We start from the raw sequence: 23,629 nt of genomic DNA on the forward strand, positions 1-23,629 counted from the left end.
CACAAGATATCTTTCTTTAAGTTCAAAAAGAGATACATGTAATCCAGGGAAAAACAGCCATGCTTTGGAGTATTAACTCCCACTTGCACAGCAGCATGTTTCTTCCCTGACAGGATGAAAATCATTATGAACGTGGAATTGCATAAACATTTCCTCCAGTGGCAGCACATGTAGCCTCCTATTTTGGACTGTTTAATAAATAAAATCTAGTACTTTGAGTTCAGATGAATTTTAGCATACATTTTTAGGTGGGTGATAAAAAAGAGTAGAGAGCTGTAGAGGCAATGTGATGGTAAGAGAATTGAGAGTGCCTAGGTGTATCTAACTTTGGATCCAAAGGGTGATTCTGTAGTGCCCTGATGAAGGTCTCACCTAAATGTACGTTATGTAACTATACAGAATTTCTATATTTGCTTTCTTTCCCCCCCCCGCTCCAATTGATGTGGTATAGTTTAAATGTCTTAGAAACTTGGATGGGATAACCCAGCATAGACTAGCTAGGTCCGTGCACATTACTTTTATTGCTTTCATTATTTTTCCTGTAATTGAAGACTAATGAGCACGCCCTTTAGATGCTATTTTAGCTCACATGTAACTATAAATATTTCAACTTAGATACAATTAGATAAATTGAATTTGTTTAATTAGTGATGCAATCAGCCAGCATGGTTTAGGAAACCATATCACATTAAAAATACAGTGATAATGCATGTTAATAAGCAATAAGCAGTTTCTTTTAACAAAAAATTCCATGCTTTTACAAGCCATTTGTGTCTTATTATAAGGCTTTATAGCTTTGCTGTTACTTTTATTTTACCATTGCCATTATTCAGAAATTTGCTTGTCAGCTGAAAATCAGTGAAGATCTTTCTTGGCTGATTTTGAACCAAAATAGTCAGCTATTTTTAAGGTGATGGCTGAGGAGACTTGAATGTTTTTGGTCACATTTTCCATTTTTCTTTGAATATTAATTTTCAAATCTGAAGTGGGAACTTGAAAAATGTAAAGTTAGTTTTGTCTGGGTAATATTCCTTTTTCTGTCTCTCAATAAATTTTCTCCAAATTACAAAACTATGAATGCCAACAATGAGGTACACCAGGGATCTCGTGTACATAGAGTGGTGAGTGATATTCTGTGCTTGGATTTAGCTTGGATCTGCTAAAAATGATGAAGTTTGAAAGAAGGAGCCTGATGAAGTGCTGAAATTTGGACTATATGGGTGAGAGCTCTGAATAAGAGCCAGAATGTATAGGCTTAAGTATAGGCTTGTATATGTCAGGAAGAGAAATTATTTATATTACACATGCTTACAATAAGCTGTTACTGTATTTTCAAACTGCAGCAGTGTTTATAATTTTGGAATAAGCCAAGATCAGAAGGAAGAATATAGGTAGGAGTAATATGGTTATATATTTTTACCCCTTTTGTTAATCAGTTTTTTTAAAACACTCTCTGAATATTATTTTTATATTTTTTATATTTGAATTATCTTGTGTTTTACAGAATTTATTGTCCTCAAGGAATATTGAAATATTAATTTGGATATGAGGTAATACATTACATTATTTTACACAAAAAATGACTAGAAGCTTTTTTATTAATACTTTTAATTTACTGGAAATAATATGTTTCAAGTAGGGATATCACAGGGTTTTGTCATTTAGCATTAATTAAGCTTTACATTCTCATTTGATGGTATAAAATATTAGTTTACCTGTTTGCAAAATGCGTAGAGTAAGATGATGAGGTATATATTTACCAAACTGAGTAGGTGCCTAAAAATTCAAATGGCTGATTTAAAAAGCAGATAGGTCTGTAGAAGCATTTTCAGAAGCTCCTAAGCGGCATGTGTCTCTAAACGCCTCTAAGTATGAAAGCAAAGACAGGTAGGTGCCTAATTTAAATAATCCCAGTAGATATCTATCTGCATGTTTCTGTGACATAATATGTTTTTTAGGGTGTACGAAAAAGATTAAATAGCTAGTTGACCTGATTTCAGGCTTTTCTTGTTATGCCATTGCACTGCAGAGTGCTGAAGAAAACAGGCAAGAGCTAAAGAGGTGAACAGGAAGGAAACTGTGCATACAGATTTTCATTTTGTCATGTAAATTGCTTTCTCTAGTTCATAGCTTTATAAACAATGTATCATCAGTTCTCTTTCAACCACAAAAGATTTTCTTTGCTCAGAGTCTTGGTTCAATAGGCACATTTCTTTTTGTTCTCTGGTCAAAATGCTAGTTGTGTGTCTTTAAGGTTAGTATTTTTTAATTGTTATTTTCTTTTTAAATAGTAATACTTGTTTGCTGAAAAGCTTTTTACCCAAACTCCTATTGTTTGGGTAGGTAATACACATGATTAACAAGTTGCTGACAGGACAAAAAGGCATCTATAGATCTGGTTGACACTTCATAGATAAATTTGCACATTAATTTTTAGTTTCTAAAGCTTGAATTAGTTGAAGAGGTGGTATCTTGGCATTACATCTAGCTGGTTTCAGTTAAAAATTCTATATTGCAACTACTTGTGCCTTCTTGGCTGCTTTTTGTTAAGAATTATAAAATGGCATAATAATTTCAAAATTAGGTTTCCCACATTGATGTCACTAACTCTGGCCATGTTTTCACCTCCGTTTTAAGCCAACCTAAAGTGACACCACTGCACAAAGAAGCAGCACCAGTTGCCTGGAACTGGCCCCTTGCATCAAGCAGTCCTTTACCTCTCTTCCATACTCTGTATGAAGTCATGCTCTGTGTTGAACTGGACCTGGAATATAACCTGATCAATACTCTGCCAACCCTGCCCCCGTGATTTGTGACAGGAATCACCAACCCAGTTAAAGCATATTGTAGTTTCTTACGTATTTTACTTTAAGGGACTTAAATCTGAGGCCAAAATTTCACGTAGCAATTTGCACAAAATACAATAAAAGCAAAGTTTTGAGCAGGGGAATGTATGTAAGCTTTGTGAAATGGGGATACAGTGAAGAAATGGGGAATGTGAGTAAACAAAATAGCTTGAAATGAAGTTGAAAGCACAGAGTACTGAGTACTGGTAATCACAGATTACCTGTTCAACTGTCAGAGATAACAGGTTCTAAAAACGGGGAGAAAACAGAGATCTGTATTGATGCATGAATGTGGAGTTCTACAGGAGATGTTTCTACCAATAAGATACATGGTGATACTGGAAGAAAGGTTTAACACTTCTTTCTCTTCTTCAGCATCTGTTGTTGTGGTACTTTAACAAGAGCTCTTTTCTCAGAGATCCTGTTGATTGCATCATGCAAAAATGTCCTAACCACCCATTACTGATCATCTAGAAAACAGGCAGAGAAGGAAGGACTGTGAGCATTTTTGGTAGGAACACGTAAATTTGAGGTGATATTCTAAATTCTCTTCTCTCAGCCATTCTATTTGTTTGTACTATTACAGCTAGGTTTCTCTGTTTGACCTGTGAACGTTCAGTTGGTAGGTAGCAGTGCAGAAGGCTGTGGCATACAACTTGTAGACTGTTGTGGTAAGATTTTGGAATTCTCCAATGCCTACTGATTTTCCCCAGTTTCATCTGCACTAGATTGCTTACTCTCCTCTTCTGTACACTGGAAGGTTTGGTTAGAGTTGAGTGAACAAGGGTATGGAAGAGTTGAGGAGTCAGCAGTAGGGCCTCTTACTCTTTTCTCTGTCCCTGGCTAGTGTGAATCATTATCCATGACCACAGTTTGTAATAGTAAGGAAAAAACCTCTTAACTTTTTCCCTATATGGATGTATATATTCAAATGAAGTATTTGTAGCATATGAACTAATAATTATCAGGTGCATCTGAATTTAATTATTCATCAGTCTTTTTTTCTTAGAATTAGATACCATGCCCTGTTTAATTTTAAATGCACAAAGAAGTCATGGCCCTCTACAGAGCTCTCATTATGCAGATAAGGTACAATTAAAGATGATGGTTACCTTTCAAAGATGAAACATTTTTTACAGTCAAATAGGTATTAGTTATTGGTTGTGTAAAAAGTAATTTACTAAATGCTCGGCATTAAATGTGATGGTGTTCCAGAAAGCATTTCTTAGTGTCATATACCTCAGCACAGGAAAATTTCTAAAATACTTTAATTCACATTCAATTCACACTTCATCCGAAACTGTGAATATATGTTTATATGGCAGGAAAGGTTGTGTTGATGTGTCTGACCTAACTTCAGTCTTTCAATATCAAGGGCTAATAGCAGCATTGCTGTGGCTTGAAGCACATAATGGGCGCAGTACATGTTGGAGATCCAGGTGAATGCCCTGGCAGCTAACTTCTGCTGACTTGTATACTGTAGGGGTGTACCAGATCTGCCTCCAGCTGTCCAGTATGTATAAGGTGAAGGAAAGGAGGAATGGGAGGGAGTACCTGCAGACTGCACCTGAAGACACCTAGTGCATGAGCTTCTGTTCCTTACTTGCCAGAGAACTCGCATGTATCCTCATTACTTAGCTTTAGTTAGTTTGTTTAACAGCTACTAGCTATTCCTGACAAGACAGTACTACTGTGGAAAAATATGTTATCTTGCCCCTGAGGTAGTAGCATTCTCAAAAAGGGACAGAATTAAGTGCATGAGAAAAAGCCAAGTAATAAAATACTGGGAAATGTCAAAGTTAATATTGCACAAGCACTGTTTTTCTTTTTGGGTACACATCTAATGCAATCTTAACTTAATTCTGTTGCTGTTTCTTCCACAGGGCTCTTCACTCACTTAACACACAGAATGGATATACCTCTCTTGTATCTAATGAGTAATGTGTTTTCTCTGCACTGTTCAGTACAGTCTTATGTCTTTTATTATACAGTAGCCACACAGTTAAACTAAATTCCTCATCTGCTTTAATATGTCTGTAGTCCCTGTAGATTTTGAGAAGTCTGCAAATAGTAACTAATTTCCGCTGTCTCACACACAGTCCCTCTGTGTGATATGAGAGTGTTGTTTTATAGGTAGAAGATGGTTCTGCAGATAGATGGAAGCAAAAAATTATTTGTGAGATTTAGATGTCCAATTAAAGGATTGTTTTTTTCATATTTCACATTGCAAAGCATTTCTATGTTCAATTCATTTTTGTTTTAGTTTACCTGAAAATATTTAGCATGTTCCCAAATCAGATCTCAGGTTTTCAGGAGCTCAGGAGAGCACAAATACACTCGGTACCAAACAGAATTTTGCTGAAGTAAGTTACCTAAGAACCATGGACCAGCATAAGCATTATTTTCCTTTTCTTTCATGCAGTCTCCCTAGTTCATTCATTACGCATCTTTCAATCTCTCCAGCAAATGAACGAGATTTATGCAAGCAGTAGTCTCTTGACACTGGTTCATTCCCAGAGCAGGTCTGTCCTGTACTTCCTCACTGAATAAGCTTGATGCCATCTGGTCCACCCATTTTCTTAAAGCAAGATAAACTACACAGGTGTCATTCCTGACAGACTTATCTAATCCTGATTGTAAAGACAATGATTAAGATTCCATAAACTTCTCCAACAATTTAATACTTCACTATCATTATTATTAGAAAGTCTTCCTAGTATCTAATCTGAAACTTCTCTGCAGCAATTTAAGCCAAGTATTTCTTGTAACATTCATTATGATATTCTTTTCAGAAGCCTTTTACCTATTTGACAGCTGTTACGTGAATCCTCTTTTCTCAAGACTGAACATCCCCACTCCTTGAGCCTCTTTCTCAGTGACTCTATTTTCTAGGCCTCTGATCATTCCTGTTACTCTTTTTTTTTTTTTTTTTGGAGTTTTTCCAATTAATTCCTGTCTGTCTTGTTTGAAACCTTGTCACAAAGCTGGACAGGATGCTCTATTTTAAGCACTGCCAGAGTTATATGGAACTATTTTACATGTTTTGTAGGCTGCAGTCCTGTTTATATATCCTGGTATGGTAATGTTTTTAAACACCATTCAATTGTTCATAATGATCACTAGATTTTTATTCTTCCTTTGGAATGGATGTCTACCCAGTTTTTCCGTAGCTTGTATTTCCAATGTGATTATTATGTCTACCTAAGAGTAGAACATAGTAGTTTTCTATGTTGAATTACATTATATTTTTAACCTATTTCAATAATGTATTTTTATTATATTCCTATCTTCTAAAGTTATTCCAACCTCTTCCGTGTTTGATAGGATATCTTTTATTTCATCTTCCAAGCCATAAATGAAAAGACAGAATCGTTCCAGGGTTGTGACTTACCCTTGCAAAAGTCCACCCAGTGTAGCCTTCCATTTTAACAGTGAGCGGTTGATTGCCACTGAGGATCACTTTCAACTAGTTTTGTACTCATCTTACAATATGAGCACACAAATAGTATACTTCCCAGTATGGCTTACAAGGCTGCAATGTAAAAGAGCGTGACAAGCCTTGGTAAAATTAAGGTACTTGCAATCTAATATATCTCTGTTTTGTAGAAGTTATTCCATAGAATGAAACGAGATCTATTATGATTTGCCTGATAAAACCCTATAGCATGGTCCATCTCCTTTCTTCTTCTAGGTGTCCAGAAATAAAACTTAAAAGCTGTTTTTTCTGTAATTTCTGAGAGCATATTTTCCTTCCTTATTTATTGTCTTCATCTTTCATTAATTTCCAGTCTAATAGTACATCTTGTGTCTTCACAATTTCTCAATGGCTGTAAGTTTGCATAGCCAGTTCTTCAAGTGTTCAAGGATGTAAATATCAAATTCAACTAATTTGAGAACTTCTAGACTGTATAAATATTCTCTGAATATTCTTTTTCGCTCAACATAGAGATTTTGCCACTGTATGCGTGACACTCGTGCTGACATATTACTCCTTTCTGTAGAGGTTTCCTGTGAAGTCATCAAAAAGTTTTCCCAAGTCACAGGTTTTATCAGTGTCCTCCCCATATATTCATGGCATGCATACTGTCATTCACACTTGAAAAATTAGGTCAGTTGGTCACAGGAGGATGCTTTGGGGATTTTCTAAAGGTAAACACATATATATGGAAATGTATGATACTTACCTGGAACTTGGTTTACAAATACAAGGGAAGTTGGGATTGTTTGGAAGATAATGTAATAAATAAAGTGTATCCTGTCCTTCTATTCATGCCAATCAAATGCACACAAAAAGAATAGTTTTTTTTTCCTTGTATTTTCATTTTTTTCATTATTTTACCATGGAAAAGTAGGTGGGTTTTTTTCATTTTGGGGCAAAACTAGGCTCTTTGTATGTACAATGTACAGAGATCCATTTGGCAGCCTTTGACAAGTAGCTACTTTGGAATGGAAGGTGGCAGAGCTTAATGAAATATATTCCTGTCATTTAATCTTTCCAATTCTATAACAGTAGTTCTAAGAGCAGAGCTCATGTATATTAAAATAACATACACTGTCGTAGTTGTTCTAGAAGTATAACTATTCTCATCTTTACTGTAATAACAGTAAAGCTGCATGAATCGTGTCTAAAGATGACAGTCTTTGATGTTCTTCCCACAGATTTTAATTGTTTGTCTCTAGTTCACTAAACAACTATGGGCAAATGTTGAAGAATGTTGGGTTCATTTAAGATTGAACAGGTTTTCAAACAGGCAGAAGAATATGAGTAAACAAATTGCATTTTTCTATGGGAAACTTGGCAGTACAGAAATGAGGAATTTTTCATCCTGAAATACATTGCCAAGAGACCCTGACATGGTACATATTCTTTGTACTGAAATGATTTTTTTTAAGCACTGTGCAGCATATTGCTCTGAAGTCAGAAACACCTATTCTTCTGTCTTGAAACAAAATGTGTGAACATTCAAACAGTTGAAGCATCCTTAGAATCAAACATACAAATGAGACACGGTGAAACTCCCATGTAGAAAACTGATACGCTAAGAGGAAAGGGGAGTCAAGATCAGAAGATAAAATGCTAGATATACAAAATGGTATTTTTTCATGCATATAAGGGATTATGATGAAGGTAGCACAAGCAGTTAACAGTTTATAAAACCAATATAAATAAGGAATATTGTGAAATCCAACAGATGAGTTTCTTGAAAATTTCATGACATATTTTCCCCATATAGAAAAGTCACTAATAAAGCCAAATAAATGGGAATTATTTTATTGCTATACATAACATAGTAGTTCATGTATTTTTCTGCTGTTTAAACTATTCACATATTTTCCCCACAAGACAAATTATTTCATCACTGTTGCCAACACTACCTCTCCTTTATACCACTACTTCTCGTGTCCTCATATTCTGTATGCCACAGATTTCTTTTCCTATGAGTTTTTCAGGTATGTTGCTCGCTCTTCTACCAGTTTGAGACTAACGTTGAGGGAAGTCTGACCCTTCTTTGTTTAGCTGAGCTGCTTTTGCAATATCCCAGTGCATTGTTAATTTGGGGGAGAAGGACAAGAGGTTTGAATCAGGGTTATATTCCTGGTGTCATTAGCTGCTGGTATGAAATTGTCAGAACAGCCTATTGATTTCATTTCTGACTTATGCAAGCACCATGATTTTGCTTTGTTTCTGGAGACAAGGAATCTATCTCTGTGCCTGCCTGTCCATAAAATGAGTTCAGTGAGCGTAAAATTCTAGCATACCTGTGAATGGGAGCACTGATTTGGAAGTGTTATGTGTTGACCTTGCACTCACTAACTCAGGTATCAGTGCCTGTGGCAGGTGTTGGGCATTAAGTTTTTCTTAACATTTAAAAGGACAATGTTATTTGCAAATATAGCTGAGTAGACAACTTTAAAGAAAAATAAATCAAAAGGACTAAACTCACAACTCATAACTATTATGTTAGCTGGAGCAACTTTGAAGTATTTACTCGTTTCTTCAGCAGCATTCAAGTGTGTTGTGGTTTAACCCCAGCTGGCAACTAAGCCCCCCCCAGCCGCTCGCTCACTCCCCCCTGGTGGGATGGGGGGGAGAATCAGAAGAGCAAAAGTGAGAAAACTTGTGGGCTGAGACAAGAACAGTTTAACAGGTAAAACAAAAGCTGCACACGCAAACAAAGCAAAGCAAGGAATTCATTCACTGCTTCCCATGGGCAGGCAGGTGTTCAGCCATCTCCAGGAAAGCAGGGCTCCATCACGCGTAATGGTTACTTGGGAAGACAACACCATCACTCCAAATGTCCTCCCTTTCCTTCTTCTCTCCAGCTTTCTATGCTGAGCATGACGCCATATGGTATGGAATAGCCCTTTGGTCAGTTGGGGTCAGCTGTCCCAGCTCTGTCCCCTCCCAACTCCTTGTGCACCCCCAGCCTCCTCGCTGGTGGGGTGGGGTGAGAAGCAGAAAAGGCCTTGACTCTGTGTCAGCACTGCTCAGCAGGAACTAAAACATCCCTGTGTTATCAACACTGTTTTCAGCACAAATCCAAAACACAGCACTATAGCAGCTCCTAGGAAGAAGATTAACTCTATCTCAGCCAAAACCAGCACAGAGTGAAATAAAATTTAAGTACTGACGTCTGAAAAAAAAAAAAAACAAACCAACCAAAAAAACCTCTCAAGAAAAGTATTAAAGAAATCTTCAGGGGAAAAAACAGTATTCCTGTGTTTTGCACTCTTCATATTCTGATTCTCAGTAAAATAAACCTGAAATGGGTTTATATGTTCAATTTTAAATGACGGTCACATTAAGTTCAGTCACTCACAGGAGTAATCAAAGCCTAAAGCACAGGTATTTGTAGGTTTCACTCCTTAAGCTACTAAGATTGAACCATAAAAATTCTCAGATCTTAAAGGGAAGATATCTCTTTTCCACAGAAACATATATTAAATTCAGGCTATAATCCATTCTACTAATTCTGAAGATTGTTTCACGTATTAAAATGTGAATTAGGTCGTGTACTGTCTGGAAAGAGGCCTGGTGGGCATCATGACTAATGCAAGCACTCTCCTGTCCAGCCAGGATAATTGTGCAGGGATCCAAAAGGTAGTCAGTTGTTTCATAGTCAACACAGGCAGAGCTGTTTGCTTTGCTTCAGTTTTCTGGTCCTTTATGAGATGCTAGTGCTATTTGTATAGCTTTCAATTGTAGCAGATCTGTTCTTTTTTGTTAGAATTAAAAATTATTTTAACCTCATTGTCCTTTAACTATGCCTTTTTGGCAAAAGGTAGCACATTCAGAACTGAACTATAATGATGATTTTATGTAAATATACAAAATTTGAGGTATTCTTTTCTCTGTCTTCTAATGTGTCTTCTTTTTGGTATTGGGAGTGGTGCAAAATGGTATTATTTCAATATGGTGATTCAGTTCAGCTTGTGCTAGGTGGAGAACTGCATGACAGGGTTCAAAGTCTGACTGCATGAAAGGTTGATAAAGTTCTGTAAATTCACAGTGCTTATATCTGCATGCTAGTAGGAACCTCAAGTGCAGCCTTTTAGGGGGCTCTCTTATTCTTACATAGCTACAGTGGTCCCACCCCTTACTCATTTTTAGGAGAGAAACTTCAGCTTTAGGGTTTGCCAGAAATCCTGATAATTGTATAATGGAATTGCATTAAACTGAAGTTAGATAGCCAAACAGAAGATGAATCAGGGAATATTAGACACAAATTCTGGTGAGATTGTTCTTCTGAAGTGTTGTGATGCATAGAAGACACTTCATATTTTTATTTGTTACTCGAGCTGGTTTTCTAACTCCTACACTTTCAAGTTATATATCCCTTACCTGACTAATGAGAGACCTTCGATCCTTTGTTCAAGGATGAAGTGTTCTCCATAAACATTTTCCTCCTTTCCTTTTCTCAAAAAGCTCTTTGTAGATACTTAACTTTTTCCCCCCCCTTTGTTTTGGTTTGTGTTTTTCCTGATATTACATTGGCAAAATGTCCTGCAGAAAGATCTGTATGTGAAGAACTTTTCTTTTCGAATAAATGTTCAGCTTTTCAGTAAGAATGACAGTGTTTACAATAATGTTATTTTCTATGTATGTGGTCTTTAACTATGTTATTTTTATATGCTTGAAGCAACAATTCCATTTCCTGCTTAGATTTAGTTAATTTTTGTATGGTTTCTAAATTGGAGCTGTAAGTATACAGATCAGAACCACACAAATTAATCTGTTTCTATATCAGAAAAGCCTGTCACTGTGCAAAATCGCATCAGGCACAGCATTCCATTTTATTTGTTTTTTTGCTTTTTACTAGTATACTGTCATCTTAAAGGTAGCAATTAAGTGATAAATTCTATAATAATTCACTGTTAATCGCTTCCTATCAGTAACGAATATTGTTGCCTTGTTTGTTTGCTCTTATAATACATATAAAACCAATGCGGTCTAATTCCATTTAGTATGCTTATTCAAATCAGTCTAACACCACAAGTGTATTCATGCTTGAATTGAGCCTGAAACTGTAGCCAGGTTAGATAACAAAAACTTTGTACCTTTATCTAATATAATTCTTAGTACAAACATAGCATATACTGCAGAAAAGTTTTCCTAGCACCTCTGTCTGCAGAGATTTAAGCATTTCATGAAAGGTTGCTTCAAAATACTTAAAGAGCTATACTTTTTATTATAGAAGATGTTTATATTAATCATAGCCATTCTCTCTCCTTACAGTGCAAATTAGATTATCAGGCCTGTGTCTCAGGAAAACAAATCTCAGTGAAATGTGAAGAACGTTGCCCTTGCCCTTCTGACAAATCCACAAATGCAGGCAGAAATGATAGGAGAGGTGAGTGATGGTAATTTGTATGATATTTTTAACAGCTCGTTTCTAGAAGGAAATAAGATTTTGCTCAGAGAAGAGTACAGTGATCAAAACCACTGATTATTCTTGAATAAAACCAGCCTTATTTTATTCAAGGTTGTTTGCTGTGGGTTTTGAAATTGTGCCTACAGTAAAATACCACTGTATTTTTCAAATGCAGCTATTGTAGTATGAGTTATTGTTGTTCGTTTTTTATTCTTTAATATTCCTCGAGATGCTTATGGCTGTACTTAAGACAAATTCATTCCTTGCTCTTCAGTGTTTTCAACTGAATATTCAAAAAAATGAAGTGTGATAGAAAAAAAGGAAACTTAAAAGTCCTTGTTACTGCTCATAGGAGCAAGCAGTTGCATGTAAACTATGGGACTATTAGTAAAGGCTGTCATACAAAAGTGAGTTCTGTGTTTGAAAAGTGTTTGATAGGAATAAATCAGCTTCCTTTTGGACCATGCATGAGATTAGGCTGCTGGAAAATGCAGTTGCTTTGCACTGCTTCTTAGCCATTGGTGCAACTGGAGAAAAAAAATCGTGGCTAAGCGTATTTGTATTTCAGTGACTCCCAGGTGACTTTGGAAGGTTTTTGTTAAACAAAACAGAATACCATCTTCGATGCTCCTGAATAGAGAGCCATCATAGCATGAGCTTTTAGGCCACCGTGGACCTGAATTTTCTAAGAACAGCATGACTGAAGGTCTGCATTTTTGTATTTCCTTAGACTGATCTCTGTTAGGTGTATTTTTTTCTTCTTTCCTTATCGTCACGCTTTGGATGAGTAAACTAAAATCTTTATGCACAAATATCCTGTATCCTCATTGGAAACACACTAGAATTCATTTTTGAATATTTTTTTTTTCCTATAGCAACCTTATAAAGATAAAAGAAACCAGCATTACATTCCTGGATTATGTTAACGTTGGTATTTCATTATGCTTTGATGCACTATTCCAAATTTATAGTGCAAGATAATCTTATCGTTTCCATGATAAGCTGTAGCTATTGCCAACATTTTTTTTTTCCTAGTTTAAAAAATGAGTGAATGTTCTTTTAACAATGAGTACAGGTGACCACTGCAAACATTGAGCTGTGTGCAGGCATACAGTCAATTAAAAAACTGCTCTGAAACACTCCTTTAGGTAACTTTTTTGGTCTTTGGCAATATCATTGATTGTGTAATTAAACATTAATTGAATATGTGTAATTAAATATTCCCTATGCTATAACCCCTCTGCAAAATGATACAGCCTTGAGGGTTTTTTAAAGCATTAATTTACAATTTCAGGTAGTAACTGTAAAAAAAAAAAGATAAATCTGTCATCTGCTCACATTGCCAGCCCAAATGAAAAATACTGGAAGACCCAGGCTTAATGTAGGCCCTTTGATAAGACACATAGTATAGCATTAATGCGGTTGCAGTTTTCACTAGCAACAGTTTCTGCATCTCCAGCATAATTGTCGGGATATTTGTTTAACAGTGGGCATGAAATGAAATTAAGATAATCAGCCGTGAAGCGTCTCTCTCTGAGTAGTAGGCCTACCACTCTTCAGTGTTAGTTTTTTAATATGGTATCATTGCCTTCGGTTTTTACCAAAATAAAATTAGGATTTTCTCTGCTGGAAGCTGTTTCGCCTGACGCAGTTATTTTTATCTTTGTGTGTATTCTTTCAAGCACATTCTATTTCTGGTACTCCTGTACTTAAACATTGAAAACAATCTATAGATAAATTTTATTGGCTTCAACAAAGTGGAATTGTTTTTAATTAGGAATGAACTCCTAGAAATGAACCCTTCTTGAAGATTTGTACTGCCAAGGGATCAAGATTACTTGTGCTTAGTTATGTAAAAGAGAAGGAAAAAAGATCCTATATGAGCATGGGAATTAACACTAATCCTGTCCTGACAGATTGTCAAGGCAAGCAAAATACAGGGCTTTTCCAGCTGCTACGTTTTACTGCAACATTGGATTCTGAATATCATTTCTTTACAAAGCCAAAGGCCAGGGGACATGAGAAATATAAAAGTGAGCTGAGTATTATTACTGAAATTTCAGCCATTATTGTAACAGAATACAAAATTTGTTATAACCTTGTTATAAGAACTTTTGTTGTAAGAATACAATTATTTTCTTTAAATTGAACTCCATTAAGTGTTCTAAGATGTATATGCACATGTCAGTTGCTTAGAAATTTGATGAAGTCCAAGACGCAAAGTAAGATTAGTGCTCCATTTTCAGGGATAACTTAAGTGAGGGTTTCCTAAAATACATCCCCTGTCTAAGACAATTTTTCATTTTTTCAGATTGACAAATTCTGCTGATATTTTGGTGTACCTAGGGAGCAAAGTATGTCTATGAACTTTCCTTCAATAGTCTCGGTGTGGAATTTCATACTCCTCTGGGAAGCGAAATTAAACCAGTATTCAGAAAAACAGATTTGCCTCTCAAAATGTGTGTGAACCTAATCATAAAATCATAGGAAACTTCTAGCTGGAAGTGAACTCTGAAGTTTATCTAATCCAGCTCTCTGATCAATCCTGCTTTTGTGAAAGGTGGCTTATTTTAGTGATAGGTTCAGTAACATTGAACCTGAGTTATGTGCAGGGGCTGCTAGCTTGAATCCAAAAATGAAAGGGCTAAGAACTTGATCTAGAACTAGATGTACAAGTTGGTAACAAAACAAACAAGCAAAAAAGGACATAATAAAATAAAGATCTATCCTTGTCATCATTTGTTTTGGGTTTAGTTTAGAGGAAGCAATGGGTATCATATAAACTATAAACTACAGCAGGTGCTCCAGTAATTTTTAAAAAGAGAAAGAAAAGAAAAACAAACTTGGTGTACTGCCATAAAAGAGTGGGAAAATCTGAAGAGCACTTGAGGCAGTGTTAGAGGGAAGGATCACACAAAGTTAGAAATAAATGAGGATGGGCAGTATGGAAGAGAGGGATGTCTTGGGGAGTTGCGTAGAAGCAGAATGAGAAAGAAAGGTAAACCAGAATGAATGGGAGGCACCTACAGGACCCTGTTTTATTTTCCAGGCGTAGCCATTGCCTCATCCTATTTTTGCCCTAATGTCCTTTTCAAATATGCGCCAGGATTTGGGGCATCCAGGTCATGCTGGCTTGCACATTTGTGAATGCACAGATTTCACTGAGCTGGAATCTGCAGGTCTTTATCTTCCTAAGCTCTTCAGCATCTTTGTTCCAGTGATTATGTGGAACCAGAAACTAGGAAGGCTTCTGTGGCACTGCACATCTTACAAAGCTGGGGAGACTTTTGTCCCCTTAGCAGTGTCTGGGCACCATTTTTTACTCCAAATAGAAGTTATGATCCTTTTGCTCTGAGACATACTGAGCCCTGTCCCTTGCCTGCCATAGAGGACAGTGTTTTTGCTAGTCCTGCTCTTCAATCTGATGGATAAGAACAAAAATGTGTGATGTAAAGTGTAGGCTTAACAACCGTGTCACTGGGATAAGGAGATGAGACCAGTCAATGGGGTAAATGCAGAAGTTGCACTCCTTTTTAAGAATGTACAAAGTCCTGTTAACCTTTAACGCTGTTACCTCTGCACACCTTGTCTACTTTACCTTCTGGCAATTCAGATCACCCATCCTCCCACCCATCCCCAACTGCCCAGAAAACAAGCACCAGATGAATACTTTTTCTGCTGCTTTTTTGGGTATGAAGCATGCCTAGCTTCCATGTTCAGCTATCTAAAATGAAGAGGAACTTGTAGACTTACCATCTGCAATGAAGGTTAGCCTATTCTGTAACTGTCACGGGCAAGACAAAGTAAACAAGAACCTGTAGCACATCTGGATACTGGGATTTATTTAAGAAGTTACAAGATTAGAGCTTTTACCCTACTTGGTTTCTTCTCACACAGTCACACTCTTACCCTCCCACCCAGCGCTATCTTCACTAGATCTCAGCTTGCCCTCCAAGCAGGGAGGTCACTGCTGACCTGGGACAGTCAGGCAGAAAATCATGTTGGTTTCTGCTGTGCAGCTGCATGCAGTTACCTGTCTCAGCTGTTATTGGCCATGGTCGCTAGGAGTCCCCCAGCATTTGTCTCAACGCATCTCTCTGATCTCCAGGATCTCTCCTCACTTCCAGCATCTTTCCACCAGCCAGGATCTTCACTGTCTTCTTTCAGGGACCCCTTCTTCTTTCTGGGACGCCATTCCTCTTCCCATCCTTTTAGTCCCTACCACCCACCCCCAACACTGTCCCCGTTTTCCCAATCTAAATATTCTATGTGCAGGGGCACAATGCACGATCGGTCTCCTAATTGTTAGTTCTGTCCCATGTCTCTTTACTTAATGCAGGATTCGGGAAATTTTATCAAAATTTACACCAATCCATACCAATTGCAGCTAGCAAGTAGCAGCCTTATGCTTGAGAGTTCAGAAGTTCAATTTTAGACATTCACACACACACAGACTTACCTGCTACTTGTTAGTGTTCACATTTTAAACTGTTTTTTCACCTACTGCAATAGCACATCTATTTGAAGTTTTGTAACGTTTAGTAATGTACAATTCACCAGCCTACATCTCCTCTTTCAGTAATTTAAAGTGTATTGCAAAGCTTTTGGCAGCTGGCTATTTTGACTTTATTTAAATCATGTTTCCTTTCAGCCAACTTGAGATTAAAATATTAATAGCAAAATTTCTTCAGGAAAAATTATGTGACTTAATAATTACAAATAGAGAAGTAGAGGTGAAGGAAATAAGGCTTTTCTATTGGAATGTTTTCTTGCCTCATTAACAGATTTTCATTTTACTTAAAGTGTGTTTTTTATAACAAAAATAGTTTTATCAAGTGCTCTTCTGTCATTTGGTACCTTTTGCTAATTTTGATTTATTCTTTTTTTCAGCTGTGTCTTTTCTCAATTTTATTTCAGTTTAATTTCCAGTTTTCTAGTCCAGTACTGAGTCATGTTTGATTTTTACTGATTTGATTTGAAGCCTATGAATAGACACTCAAATGGACAAATTTGTGTAACATAAGTACATATTTCCAACACTCCTCAAAGAAAATAAAAATTTAAGTTTTAAAATCTGATTGAAAGAGTGGGGTTGTGGGAGAGTTCTTTCAAGTTCTTAACTGATTTCAAGGCTTTGGTACAGGAATTTTACTATCCTGCTAGAAAAAATAAATATTTCATTTTGTAATCTTAATAGTTAATAATGGGTGGAAGATAGCAAGAACAAAAAGTTGAACGAACTGTAGTCACAACTGAACTTTCTGCTTCGCAATAATGTTTTATTTTGCAGGTTAATATATTCAAAATACTTTTCGCAGGTGCGTGAGCTTCTTTTGATGTTAATGAACATCATTAATGACCGTTGCAATTGCCTAACAAACTTACTGATACCTTGGAACGATCCCAGATGCATTGTCTTGCTTTTTAGTTTATTTAGTGTTGCTTTTGCTATTTTGAATTTTTAACAAAATGTAAAATGTATCTCTCTATAGCAGTGTATTAATATTCTCAAATAATTGTTTACATTCCATTTACTGAACATGACATATTGACTTGAAACCTGTTACATTTTGGTTTTTGAGTATATATTGAAATGGACCTCATTCAGGAGATAGCAGATGCTGCTTCATTACTTGCATTATATGTGATGTAATTCAAAAGTTGTGATTAAAACCTTTCATGAATATGCCTAGCAATATGTTTTTGACAAAAACCTTTAGAAGTATAATGGAAAGTTCCATTTTTCTTTTCTCTCTCTCAGCATGAATAGAAAAGGCAGGCAAAAGAAAAGCTATTTTAAAAGTTACACAAACCTTTCTACTTTGGTGATAGTTCAACTTTGTTCAGTGGCCTGTTCTAATTACAATGAATTATTATAATAATGAATAATTATAAATATATGGTCTTACACCATATTACCCGCTCCTAATAACTGTGGTCTTCTGTTAATTTCTACAAAAGTTTAATAAGTAGCTTATTTTATAAAGGTGGAAAAATAATCCTGAATATCCTTTTGGATCTACTAGAGAGAAAATTATATACCAGTAAGCTTAATTAAAAGCTTACTAGGTGTGAAGACTTAGTACGTGCCTCACCAAATAAAGTCAGAATTTGATTTTTGATGTGCATGGCTCAAGCTCTAGTTAGTTAGAAGGAAGATCAGAAAAAGAGGGAAAATCAATATATTACATAATTACCAAGCAATTTATTTTTCCATTAAATGGATGAAACGTCTTCACTTGTTTGTATGTTTTCAGGTTTAGGCTTGGCAAGCATTAAAAATTTATTTGCTTTAGGTTGCAAAGTACATGTGCTTCTTTGTTTGTATGTGGCAGGGTCTAGGAGGCCAGGTTTATTAAGAGGTTTTGTTAATTCAGAAGGAGGAATGAATGCCAACAGCAAAATCCTCAGAGTTTTTAATAACCAAAAAATATTAGTTCAAGCCATTACAAGAAAAAAAGATGGACAAGTGAAAGTCATTTTGTACTGTTATTTAATTCTCATGGTATAGGTCAAGACCCATATTGTCTGTTTCTTCTATGTAATGAAATAAGGCAGTCTGTGGAATATATGTCTTAGAAATAAGGACATACAATTTTAACTATGTTTACTTCTTATATATCATCTGATGTAGTATAAATGAGGCTTATATATATACACATATATTTACAATATAATACCTTACATTTTCTAACTGGCTGAAAGAGCAGTTCTGGCTTATATTGGATACTGGTTGAGGAGTCAGAGTAGGACTGTCATGAGCCAGGATTTGGATTCATCTATAATCTCTTTCTGTATGAAATTCACCTTGTTTCCAGTCTTAATATTTCCTTGGATTTCTTTTTCACTAGTATTTTACTTATATTACTAATTGAGATACGGAAAATTTGTGATACTCGTTTTGTAAGTATTTCTTAGGAAAGTAGAGGTTGGTGGACTGAGGAGTTTTATACCCCACCTTCCAGAAAATAAAAAAGGTGGGCCCAGACAACAGCCTTCTCTGTGATCAGCTGTAGCATTTAACATCTCTCAAAAGCTGCAGAATGATGCAGAGGAAAGAATATGTCAGTCCCTGAAATAAAATTGTTTCACATCCATTCAGAAACTGAGATAGAAGGAAATTATTCACTCTGCCTTAAATGATACCACACTCATTGCGTCATTGCAGACATTTTCTTCTGTTTCTCCTTTACTTGTTATATGGGTTATATAGAGGCTTATTGACTAAATAATAATAAAAAAAATTGTGTAAGATATTAATAACAATTAAAACCTTCAAGATGCAAGATGGCGTTGCTGGACTATTTTGGGTGTTGCTGGACTATTTTGGTTGGGTTTTTTTCTTGCCTGGACCAAATACCTGGTTTATGTCTCTTTTAATTGTCACAGCAATCTAATATGAGACACTTGGCAATGCAGATGACAAAATCCCAATGGGTATGTCAGTCTAAAGGAATACGCTCCATGAAGACATACATGGCATTTCTGTGTTACAGGAAGATCCTCACTAAACATGTTTTGAATGCCAGGGCAGCAGATGAGTGTATGGCTGACAACTCTAACTATGGTCAAAGACCTTCCAAAGGTATCTAAGAAAAGCAATCCATTGTCAGTTGGCTCGAATTTGCTCTACTCTAGAGTACATACATTGGGAAGGTTTAATTATCCTTAAATCCAAAACGCTTGACAGAACGCCTGTGTTTTATGTCGCTGTTGAGCTACGCTGACACTGTGATACATGTGTGCCGTGACATGCCCAGGATCCTGGTCTCCCAAACAGTTTATATTAAAGATTTGGCTGATGTGTGCTTACAGCATCATCATGGATTATGTCTTTGGATATCTTCTTCATGGAAGCAAGGTTGGGATTCTGCCCTGACATAGAGTCAAGATGCAGCTGGGACATGCATTCATACCCAAAAGCTCAGAATCAGTTGAAGGTCCTGCAGTTTAGATGGAACAAACTATAACGTTGGTAAAATACTAAATATTCATTTTCATTAGCTACTGAAATAGAAGAATTTGCTCTCAACAATTTTTGAGTTAATTTCTAATAAATCCTGTAGTAAGAGCTCACTTGATATTTTCACTAAAATAACAGAAGTACACTTATATTCAGGAAAAAAAAGGGCTTATTTTTATCTGATCATCTGAGGAGGACTATATAGGTAACATAGGAAGCTGCTATAAATGCCATACTCTTTGAGTCTAAGCTTTTGCCAGAAGGAATTGAAAAGGCAACATTGCATGCTGAAAGTATTTTCAGTTAGCATATCTGAAAGACTTTAATCACAGAACATAGCTGCTCTCTCAGCTGCATCCTATTTTATACTGAATACTGCCGAATTGTTAATTGCTATGAAGAGATGAGGATAAGTAACAGTAGGATTAAAGACACTGTGGATTCTGTTTCGTTCTGTGTGCATCAGTGCTTGAAAAACAAATATAGGGACTCTTTTTAAACAAATAGCAAAACAGCACTCTCCCAAATCCTCTTATTTTATTTACATAGCAGCATCTTCTTAATACATGACCTCAGCCACTCTTCATATAGTACAGGTATAGATGCCAAAAAAGAGCTTTTGTTTTGTTTGTGTTCAAAGAGAACACTGAATGGTTTCCAGACTTACAAATAAAGAGATTAAGGGCCAAAAATAACATTTGTGTTAACTCCTTAATCTCTACTTCGTATTATTAGCTTTCGAGAACAGATAGTACTATTTTGTAATTCCCTTTTTCTCTTCTGAAAGATTAACTCCAGGACATCAGTAGATCAGTAGAATAAAATCTGTATCCAAAACAACACATACTAGACCAATTAGGCCTGACGTTATCAGTGATCAGTTATAGGGTAGCCAGGAGAAGCCATTTATATGAGACAATGAGCAAAATTCCCATCTATAAGATGAAGAAGTTCATGCTGTGTGGTCAAGGATAAAATTTAACTCTCAAACATCTAATAAGACAAAAAAAAAACCACCAAAGAAAATGACTGTTATGTTATACTACTCTTTGGGGTTTATTTACAAATATGATAGTATGTTTTAAAATATTTCCCAAAAGATCTAATTATAGCATCTAATTTTACGCTGCCATGCTTGTGACAGAAAATAAGTGACTTACCTATAAAAAGAAGTACAAAGAGAAGCATGCTGGTTTTCATCACGGAGACACTGCTTTCAGTTGTTAACTTTCTCTGAAGAATACGCACAGTAAATGGAAGGAGGCAGTCTCAGTAGTTTGAGAGTATAGACAGTAACAACATTTTATACGTGACTTATATTTACATTAGGTAATTGTCAGCTTTCTAGTCTACTGTTTTTCTTAGCCATATATTTATGATTCAGTAAAATATTTTGTTAGGTAATTGCTACTGCAATTCTATAAAATGCAACATTAAGTGAAAACCTCTCTGCTTTTTTAGTTGCTTAATTTTCATTAGAAAGTTTTACTGATTTTTCTCAAAATAGTCTTTAGATGAACCCTGAAATGCAAGTGCACAGCTATCAGTGGGAGCACTCAAACCCAGGAATTTGTCTCATCTGTTTTGGCATGTACTCTTTGAGATTGATGTCACTGTGGGCTGACCACAGAAATCATGTTTCTGAACCCTACTTTACTAATGTTGCTGAAACCTTTTGTGATTTTAAAAACACTACAAAACTAAAATGTATTATTGTATATCTATTTTAGTTCTTTAGAGGGTATTGGCTTAGCAGTAAATGTCCATTTTGCTTTTATTGCTTTTTATACTATAATACATAGTATTCACTTTTAAATCTCAAAGATGTTCATTTTCAAGGCATGCAAGCTAAAATACTGTTTTTCACTTTGTTTAATTCATTATATACATTTACAGTAACGTTGAGCTGTAAGTATACATTATATATTAATAGAAGCTGTTTGAAGGTAAAGTGAAAATTGATGCATTGTAGATTTTTATGCTTTGAAATTCGGTCAGGCTAACTCATTAACAATGTCTTTTTTTCCTCTCTGTTGTATGTAAGGTGAATTATAGATCATTTTTTACTTGATCTTTAATAGGAAGTGCTATTGTTTAATCAGATTTTATTGCTTTAGTATCTTTATAATTTATAATTGTCAGGTTTTTTTCTAAGATAACAGGCTAATAATCTTAGCAAGAATTCATTTGTATCTGTAAATGATTTCCATATCTATGATATGATAGAAAGGGAATTTGCTAGCAGAAAAATACTGTATTATTGTATTTGTAAAAGACAGTTATTTAATATTCATTACGGTGTTTGTGTAATAACAGAAACTTAATGGAGCAAGTTTTATTGTTTATTCCTTCAATGTTAAGATAAATTTTCTGCATGAATCTTTTTTAGATTCTTAAACAGAATTTATTTCTTTTGCTTGAGTGACACTAGGCCAAGTAAAATTGTCAGCAGTATCTTCTTTCATTAACCAAACTCCATGTTAAGACTTTCTAAAAAGAGACTTCTCCATCATAATTAGTAGTAATCTGATGTAGTGTGATTAGTGCCAATCTAATGCGTAGAGTGACAGAGAATGTGTTTGGAATGAGAAGGTGTATCTGACCTGCATGCCCACAATCCCCTGGTCCCCTTGTCATCTAGCCTGGGGCTTAGCCAGAGCACACCACATACCCAGGCTTCCTTCCCCTGGAATCCAGGGAAAGGTTGGAAATGAGGGCTGTAGGCTGCTTGCCAGGTCTTGTCCGTTGTGATGTGGAAAAGCACACCTGAACTTGGCAGATGGGAAGCTTTGAAGACCCCACAGTTTAGTCAGATGACTGAGACTAAATGGTGAAATGTGTGAGAAATACGAAGGGCCTGTGGCTGTGTTAGAAGGACTGAGGAAATGGAGATGTAGCTGCGTAGCCTCTTGTTAGGCTGTAAAGGTGACTCCATTCATCATTTTTGCTTCAGATGCATGAGTTTCTCTGTAATTTCAAACTTCTCTTGCATGGAACAGGGTGTGTGCATTTTGTTTTAAACACCTTTATAGTTCAAAAAAGATAACTGGAATTGTTTAGTCATTAATAGATGGTCTTTGGGCTAAATAAATTTTTGCTTTTGCTTTCTGTTCTTACAGGGGTTAAAATATTTGGGAATAAGGGATAGAAATATATGTCTTGCAGAAAAGAAGTGATACCCCAAATGCAAGTAGAGCAATGAGGCAGAGACATTCTAGTAAACAGTGTACTATGAATTGGAATCAGGGTGGAGCTGATAGTGTTAAAAAAAAAAAAATAGCGTGTGTTTGTACAGTGATTTGTATTTTTTTAAGTCTCTGAAATGAAGTCATAATTGCAGAGCAAATTAAAATTCCATTGAAACTTGACTGTTGGAAGGAAGAAATGAAGGATTAAGGGGAAACTGTCCATTCCATAATAGTATAGTTCATATAAAAAAGGCTAGAATGCAAGAAACTGTTTATGCTGTGTTTATGAAAAATAACTGTGGAACATATTCAAGAATGCTGTGAAAAGAACATTTTATTGTTGCCAGGATTAAGTGAAATCCTTAGAAAGGATTGCTAGCTAAGTGCTTGTTGTCAATATTACAAAGAGCTAACACTAAAGGGAAAGCTGGAATATTGCATACCTATCACTGGAAACAGCTCTTTGCTCACAGTTCCAAGCCTCTTTGCAACAGCAGTCTTCTCCAGAACCTCTTCCTCTTTGCTTTTCCTTTGAGCTGTTTTGTTATTTCCAAGTCCTTCCACTTTTTATGGCTGCTTTTGGCAGCCTTGGAGACTCAAATCTACACAGCTTTGCTAAATCCAGGTATATCATGTCCCTAAATTTACATTTAAATGGAAAATTCCTCATGTGTCAAGGCTGTGGAAAGCAGTTCTAGCCTCCTGTGGTAGGCTGCCCTTTGAGAAGTTCTTAGGTTTCTTCTGTTACCAGGAAATGGG

General features: G+C 35.9%; 1 protein-coding gene across 1 annotated transcript in view; it reads left to right on the forward strand.

Moving 5' to 3' along the window:
* Positions 1 to 23,629, forward strand: part of SPOCK3 (SPARC (osteonectin), cwcv and kazal like domains proteoglycan 3) — a 233,942-nt gene that overhangs the window by 151,348 nt on the left and 58,965 nt on the right. The window contains exon 6 of the mRNA XM_072861612.1: positions 11,584 to 11,698. Within this exon, the coding sequence (XP_072717713.1) occupies positions 11,584 to 11,698 (115 nt within the window). The remainder of the gene's footprint in view (positions 1 to 11,583; positions 11,699 to 23,629) is intronic.

This window comes from Ciconia boyciana, chromosome 5 (genome assembly GCF_034638445.1).
Source record: "Ciconia boyciana chromosome 5, ASM3463844v1, whole genome shotgun sequence".
NCBI classification, from domain to species: domain Eukaryota; kingdom Metazoa; phylum Chordata; class Aves; order Ciconiiformes; family Ciconiidae; genus Ciconia; species Ciconia boyciana.